General features: G+C 42.2%; 1 protein-coding gene and 1 long non-coding RNA gene across 2 annotated transcripts; one reads left to right on the top strand and one right to left on the bottom strand.

The window, feature by feature from the left end:
• Window positions 1-1,328: 1,328 nt before the first annotated feature.
• On the bottom strand, window positions 1,329-1,822 carry LOC147902464 (uncharacterized). The gene is made up of 3 exons (XR_015540852.1): window positions 1,719-1,822; window positions 1,496-1,557; window positions 1,329-1,410 (listed from the first exon to the last, which is right to left on the bottom strand). It is a non-coding gene; the product is annotated as an uncharacterized LOC147902464 (long non-coding RNA).
• Window positions 1,823-2,488: 666 nt separating this feature from the next.
• Window positions 2,489-5,625, top strand: LOC147902463 (glucan endo-1,3-beta-D-glucosidase-like). The gene has a single exon (XM_087373501.1). The coding sequence runs from the start codon at window positions 2,894-2,896 to the stop codon at window positions 4,958-4,960; it is 2,067 nt and encodes a 688-aa protein (XP_087229627.1). The 5' UTR covers window positions 2,489-2,893; the 3' UTR covers window positions 4,961-5,625.
• Window positions 5,626-8,155: the final 2,530 nt, after the last annotated feature.

Raw genomic sequence — 8,155 nt, 5'->3', positions numbered from 1 at the left:
TACCAACCATGTTATAATCGCCAACTGGTCTATTTCTCCTAGGCCTATAAAATGTCCAAGCCAAGGTCTTTATGCAACCCTCAACCTGAGACTGCCTTACATTTGGTAGTCCATTGGAGCAACAGGAAGGTGTGATTGCGGGGAAGGTGTGTTTGTAGGGAACCACTATGAAGCCTACAGAAAGTATAGTAGATCAACACAAGCTAAAGTGTTTTGAAGTTCCCACTAGGAGGTAGGAGAATAGACTCAAAAATCTCTTGCAAAATGCCTTCACAGCCTAGATAACCTCCCATAGTACATGGAGCTCCTGGATATCAAGCATCCATTAGTGAAATCTACAAGCAACCATATATCCTCTAATGCTTTACCTTGTCCTCCTTTACTAATGTAATCTGGATTACCTAGGTCACATTGTTTCTAAAATATAATTAATATCTCTTAAGTAATGCATGGCGAACCCTCCCAATGGTCACAATTGTGAACTACTTCCTTGGATTCATGGGACTTGCAAAGTTTGGCTTCTAAAGTGATAATCTAGAAGGTCACATACAGCTTCTAAAGTCTAGCTCAAACTCTTCAGTCTTCAAGTAGCCGATGCTGTGTTGGATGGCAAATGGGAGCACAAGGCTACCTTTTATGGCTGAATCCTCTCACTCCTCCTATTTTGGCAGTGCAGGAATCCTCAATGGCCTACAGCAAACACTGACATAGAACTAAGAGATCCAAACAACTTACTGTCCATTATATTCTTGAAAGTTTCATACCCCCAAGAGAAATTACATCAAGCACCTCATTTCATATGAGATTCTCTCTCTTTCTCTCTCTCTCTCTCTCTCTCTCTCTCTCCTCTCTTTCTCTCTCTCTCACCCACACACATGCACACACAACACATAGAAAGAAACAGTCTTTGTAATGTGTGAAGCTCTTAGGGAGGTGGAGGTGGAGGTCTAGTGGAGGAGGCGCACATGCAATCTTCTTTGAATAGCGTGTAAACTTGTAAATTTCTTGCAAAATCCCTTGCACTATGATTGAACCACTTATATTAATGCCGCTTCGAGTGCTGATAAATCTTCATGTTCTCTCCACTTACCCAAGCCGAATCCTAAGAAATTATTTAGCATCAAGATTTGTTTTAGCCTCAAGATTTGTAGTTTTCATTAGTTCTTCCACTATGTAACCCCTAAAGCTGCTAGCATTTACAGAGTGAATACAAGTGAAGAGATCAACGGTACCCACCAGATGTGATGGCGCCCGTGCTGCAGTGATGATTACGCGGTGATCATTTTGCATCTCCTAATTATTCAAGCACTCTTTCAAAGCAACCACTCTTGAGATGGCGGGGCAAAATAAAGCCGAAGACGAGATCAGAAATGACCAGATGTAAGGCGATCAAAGCTTAGAGCGCCAGACCTACAAACCAGAATTCAAAGGAATGAGGTATTAAATACATAAGGAGATTCGAGAACAGGAACGGTGAAACGGATCAAGTACGCACCTAGGAAAACAGGATGCAATGGCGTGCATCTAGAGTAAAACTGGTAGAGCAACGAACATAATCTGAGGCAAAAGCATAAAAGATTTGCACCCGACGCAACAAGGGACACACCGAAAAGATTGCCTGACAGAAACGGCAAAGAGATGACAAACAGAGACGGACGCCTAATGCCGAAATGTACGAAAACGGTAAAGATATTGACAAAACCAGTAAAAGCAGTCACCAGTGATGATCATGATGATTTGGGGATGATCCGGGGAGAAAAGCCTCCCGCGATTTGAGGTAGAACAGGTCGAAGTCATCGCGAGGATCCACTGTCTCTCGTCCTCCACGAAACTTTGGTCTTTCAAAGCAACCACTCTTTCGAAACTTTGGTTAGAGGTCGCACTGTTTCTCGTCCTCCGCGAAACTTTGGTCTTTCAAAGCAACCACTCTTTCGAAACTTTGGTTAGAGGTCGTAGAACTTCAGATGTGTGGAAGAGCCATCGATACTCTCGATACTCTTCTTGAAAAACTGGATGATCTTGAAAAGCAGGAAGATCTTGAAAAACAGAAGCAGATGAGGAAAAGCAGGTCTTCAGATGTGTGAATAACCATCGATACTCTTCTTGAACGATGATCACGATGAGGAAAAGAAGGAACGAACACACTTTCTTGAACGATGATCACGATGAGGAAAAGAAGAAATGAACACTTTCGTTGAAGGTGGGAGATTTTCTTTGTCCTTTAGAAAACAAAGAGAAAATTTCAAAAATAAATATAAAATAATAACAAGTGGCTTCATGAGAGGCCAGATTTCTCTTTTATGTCACAATGCTACCTGCCTAAAGATAAAGATAAATATAATTTTAATCAAACCTCGATTGTCGACTCTAAGACGTATTGCCCAAGCTCAAATTGAGGCTAACGGACACATGGGCTTCTGTGTAAGATTAGGTGACGGGCCAACCCCGTTGTGGGATTGGGTGAGATTTGGAAAAACTATTCAAACAACGCGTTGGAAGTTTTACAATCGCGTACTCGTCTTTGTGAGCGTGGGCTGCACGCTGCGTGTTTCTGAAGTCGAGAGTTTGGTTGTTATAAGAAGCCAGATTTGGAGGGGGTGGAGTGATTCATGTGCACGCGGGAACGTAGTATTGTGTGTGTGTGTGTATGTGTGTGTGAGAGCGAGAGAGAGCGAGAGAGAGCGAGCCTGCATTTATTCAGTTCTGTGACCACGCTTGATGACCGGAGAGCTTGAGCACTGGCAAAAAAGAAATCGGGGTGCTGGGATGGTGCTTGCTCGCTGGTGCATTGGCAACGACGATTGAGCGTGAGCTACATTCAAACGAACGAACGATCGATCGAGAGAGATCGAGAGAGAGAGAGAGAGAGATTTGCTTTTTGTGGTGAATGTAGATGGTTTGGTTGAATTCAGAAGAGAAGATGCTGCTGCCACAGCCGTTCCCGACGACAGACAATCCAGCTGCCCCCGCTCCATCCCCTCTCTGGGCACCTTCGTTGAGAAAAGCACCCCTGCCCACTAATACTGCCTGGCTCAACTTCGTCCTCAATCAAGGTTCCGTCCCAGAGTACCTGCATCCTTACCTGATACAATCCCAGAATGGCGCCCTTTCCATCTGTTACCCCTCTCGCGTTGTGCAGCCTGCCTTTATCTATCAGGCTTTCATCCCTAACCTTACCATTAGCAGCGGCAATCCAGATTCCTCTGCCAGGCATGTGGTTTCAGACTTTGATGATCTCAGTGTTACTCTCCAGCTCCCGGGCCGGATCACAATCCCCTTGGTGAGAGGCTGCCCTTACATCACGTGTATCTTCGATGAATACTCCAGCCCCCGATTCTCCACCATTCATGCGGTGCTGGGTGTTACATCCAACGATAGTTGCACCAAGCACAGGGTTTTGATGAATAACGGACAGACCTGGTTGATCTACAGCTCTGCTCCCCTTTCTTTGTCTCTCAACCTGGGTTTCCATGGTCGTTTCAAGGGAGTTGTGAGGGTTGCTTTGCTAGCAGGTGATGATGCTGCAGAGGGAGTACTCGATAGGTTTAGTTCGGCCTATCCTATACAAGGGCACGCTGATCTCTCTGTTCCTTTTCAAGTCAAATATGAATGGATGAAGGAGGGTTGGGGAGAGCTACTAATGCTTAGCCTTCCAATGCACAGAGATATGATGTCTATACCCAGTGTGGAACATCAATATCCAGCCCTCTCGTACAATAGCATGGATGGGAAAATGCAGGCAGTTGTGGGCGATTCTTGGGTCCTCAGCGAAATCCCCATCTCTGTAGGATGGTATTCTTCAAGAGGAATCTCGGATCAGCAAAGTCAAGCTATGATCTCTGATGTGCTGCAACGTGAGGTGGCCACGTTGACGCCAATTACAAATGATTCAATATACTTTCATGGAAAAGCTTTGGCCCGAGCAGCTAGAATGGCAATGATAGCAGAGGAGATAGGCTGCTTTCAGGTGTTGAAAACAATCAGAGATTTTCTGAAGGAGTCAGTGACACCATGGATGGATGGAAGTTTTCCTGGAAATGCTCTGCTTTATGATGAGAGGTGGGGGGGGTTGACTAGCCGCAATGGCTCAAAGAACTCGGATGCAGATTTTGGGTTTGGTGTATACAATGATCATCACTATCATATGGGCTATTTTTGCTATGCTGGGGCAGTGCTTGCAAAGTTGGATCCCATATGGGCTAATACATACAGGGCCCATCTTTACACAATTGTAGAAGATTACATGTCCTTTCATGACCATCAAATGGAGCATCATGGACACTCTGGTCTTCATGTTCATGGGCATTCTCATCACCATCACACTACTTCCACCCGAAGCAAGCGGCTCTTCCCAAGGTTAAGGAATTTTGATCTCTGGGTGTTGCATTCCTGGGCAGGTGGTCTAACGGAATTTGCCGATGGCAGGAATCAAGAGAGCACAAGTGAAGCTGTGAATGCTTATTATTCTGCTGCTCTCCTGGGATTGGCTTTTGGAGATAGCCACCTTGTCAATATGGGCCTTACTCTTTCTGCCTTGGAAATTCGGGCAGCTTGTGCTTTATGGCATGTTCCCTCAACTTGTACAATCTATGAACCAGAATTTGTGTCAAGTAATCGCATGGTGGGGGTTCTATGGGCCAATAAAAGGGATACAGGGCTTTGGTTTGCTTCTGCAGAAAGGAGAGATTGTCGCCTTGGCATCCAGCTTCTCCCCATACTCCCAATCACAGAAGTCCTTTTCCAAGATGCTGGATTTGTGCAGGAGCTGGTGCAGTGGACATGGTCTGCTATGAGTAGAGCTGATGTAACAGATGGATGGAGAGGTTTTGTTTATGCATTGCAGGCGATTTATGCACCAGAGGAAGCTTTACAGAACGTGCTTGCCTTATCAGAACATGATGATGGCAATTCTTTATCAAACATGATGTGGTGGATTTATTCAAGGTGGTCCCAATGCTGAACAGATTTTGAATTTGATTGACAATATATTCAATCCTTAATCCATGTTTGGTTCATTCCTGCTGTAATCCTTATATACAAACTATAGTCTCTGCAGACAGTAATTGGTTGATTTTGAGTTGTTACCTTGTTAGAAAGCTATATCCTTCAAGTAGAAGTCACTAGCAGCACGTTCCCTGATGATGTTCTCTGATGTTGGCCTTTCAGCCTTCTTCATGAGGCAGTCCAAGTTCAGATTCAAACTTGCAACCATATTATTAGACTGACGAGAAATTCAGTAGGGCCATAGTTTTTGAGTCATTCCAGCACGTGGAAGTGTCATGGACCATGTTGTTACATTTAGTATAATATAACCTTGGATGTAATCCTTATACACAAACTATAGTCTCTGCAGGCAGTAATTGGTTGATTTTGAATTGTTAACTTGTTAGAAAGCTATATCCTTCAAGTAGAAGTCACTATGCAGCACGTGTCCTGATGATGTTCTCTGCTGTTGGCCTTTCAGCCTTCTTCATGAGGCAGTCCAAGTTCAGATTCAAGCTTGCAACCATATTATTAGACTGACGAGAAATTCAGTAGGGCCATAGTTTGATAGTCATTCCAGCATGTGGAAGTGTCATGGACCATGCTGTTACATTTAGTAGTTTAGAATATAATATAACCTTGGACATATTGATTGATAAAGGTGTTTAGAGAGGTCATAGATTGGTTCAGGTACCCTAAAAGTGTATATAAATTTAAATGCTCTGTGGTTTTGCTATTTGAAGCCTCCCATGGTCAGGGATTGGTGATCAAGTTTTTTGGTGTGGTTTGCAAGATGGCTAGATATGCACAAGGCTGAGACATATTGCATGTGTGGCACACTTACATTTAAATACTGTGCGCTTTTGTTTGTAGATTCATCACATTTGGCCGTTCGGAGATGCATCTTGCATTTGTCGTTGCTTTAGTTGGTGGGAGATGTTTTGGCTTTAATTGCACGTTGAGCTATATTGGGTCGTGGATTTGTCACAAATTTGGGTGGAATTCTATGAAGGTCCCTTGCTTGAAGAGCAGTGCAAGCATTGTGGAGTTGAATGTTTTGGAGGGAAATGGTGCTGAGGGTCCTATTGGCCGGTATGGTATTGTGCAAAGGAGTATTATAGATGGAGGTGTTGTAAAATGTTGTTTGTTGGATGGTAGTATGTGCAGGTGCATGCTGTTGTTGCTGGTGAACAGGGAGATATCTCTACAGGTGTTGGTGTCCGGTCATTGGAGGTTTTTGCTGCGACATTGGATGGTTTGGCTAAAGTGTTGGAAGTCTTTTGAGCGTTGTGAGAGTAGTGATTTGAAGTTCATTACAGCTAGGGCTCTGGCATGGGATAATTGTGGTGTTCCTTTTGGTAGTTGTAGCTGGTGTTTAGGCAAGATGTATTCCTACTAATAATATGGCCCGGTTGGACAGTGGAAATTTACTCTCCTCTCCCAAGGCTCTCATACACACACACACACATATGTACATATATATGAGTTGAGGAGAGTCTAGAGAGTAGGGTCCAAAAGGTAGAAAGGAGGTAGCAGTAGATGCGATGCGCAGGTAGGTGGTTGGAAAAAGTGGTGGCCAACAATTCACGGTTGGCTATAGAAACCCACACTGTCTATCGTACAATGTACTACACGGACAAATGTACCATATTGTACCATATGAAAGTTTTCATACGGTATGCAAGCGACACTGAAAGTAATAAAACTTCTCAAATCATAGTGTTTGTGTGAACATATTTGCAATATGAGCATTATTTGGGATATATATCAATTCAAATTTATTGAATTTTTACCAGTGTAGTGACGACGAACCTTGATACTTTGTATATTGTCTGAGTGGAAGAGTGTCTAATCTTAACAAATAAAGTTTTGATAGAGTTTGGAGAACCAAGCATCTTCAGATGCCATATCTGTTGTATAGGTTGCTAGTCTTGCTATCATGATTGGTGTTGAATCGACATTAGAGACGTATACATTTCTCATTTTCTATCATCAATGTTTCTTCCCAAATTAAGATCCCTAAAATCATTTGTTGAACCCCTTGAATGAAGGGCCTCAACAAGATATGAAGTTAAGAGTAGGGGGGCAACAAATCAATGCACCACAATAAAGCATCGTCTGAGTGAATCACAAAGCGACCTATGTACTAAAGTCAACATAGTGTGGATTGAGCCAAAATAAGGTTGTTTGGAGTCAAAGAATGTCTTGAGCTAAATAGTGGGGGGCCTTGTTAGAAGTTATTTTAGTTTAAGTCATAAAGGCACCTACCTTGATGAGTAGGTGTAGATGAATGTAAATGCTTGGCAAGTGGTACATGGGGGTCTTCCCATGTTACCATTGTGATTAGTAGGTTTGGCCAATGAGCCAAATGTACTACCTTAAGCTAAAAATTCTTCCATGTAGTTTGAAGAGCATTTCTTGCTATATACATTCATCTTAAGCGATCATTGAGCTCCTCCATTAGTTGCAAATGTCCACTATTAGCAAACACAATCCCTCTAACTTCATTCGGTAGTGTGAAAATTGCTAGAAAAGTGCAATTTGCCTTGCAAAGCCCACAATGAAGACAATAGAATGCATTTCCCAACAAACGAATCCACATGTTAGCTATGATTCACACTTAAACACCATTTAAATTTAATTGGGATTGATAGTCATATTTATAACCAAAATCTATATCAACATTATTCTTTTGGATCTCTATTCAAATTTATTTTTTTTTGTGTACAAAAACTCTACACAAAAGTTTGCATATTTTGATATTTAGAAATTGCATTTAGTCAGTGTATTCATAAATTTTGCATCAAGAATTTTAAACTATTGAAGATTCCTTTTGGTATATTTGGATTAAAGGATTAGAATCTAAATCCAACCTCCAAAATATTGATTCCACAAAAGTAGTGCAAAGGACCCATGTCTTTCATAGATTATTCAATTGTAGGTTTACCTTTAATATTGTCAACCAATCGTCCACATGAAATTGAACAAAGGTCTCTTACTAGTCAATCTTGTACTCTTACCATAACATATGGCTACAATCCAAGATTTGTGTTTGTCCCATCAAATGCGAGCTAGATTTGTAACCCCTTTTATAACCACAGTAATGTGTTTGTGTGCAAGCAAATATTCAAGTGTTCAAGCATCATTGTCATCGACAACCTTGTATTCTTTA

This window comes from Dipteris shenzhenensis, chromosome 4, assembly GCF_047967505.1.
Source record: "Dipteris shenzhenensis isolate YYH24624 ecotype China chromosome 4, Dip_SZ_1.0, whole genome shotgun sequence".
Taxonomy (NCBI): domain Eukaryota; kingdom Viridiplantae; phylum Streptophyta; class Polypodiopsida; order Gleicheniales; family Dipteridaceae; genus Dipteris; species Dipteris shenzhenensis.
This window is presented reverse-complemented; position numbering and strand designations above follow the sequence as displayed.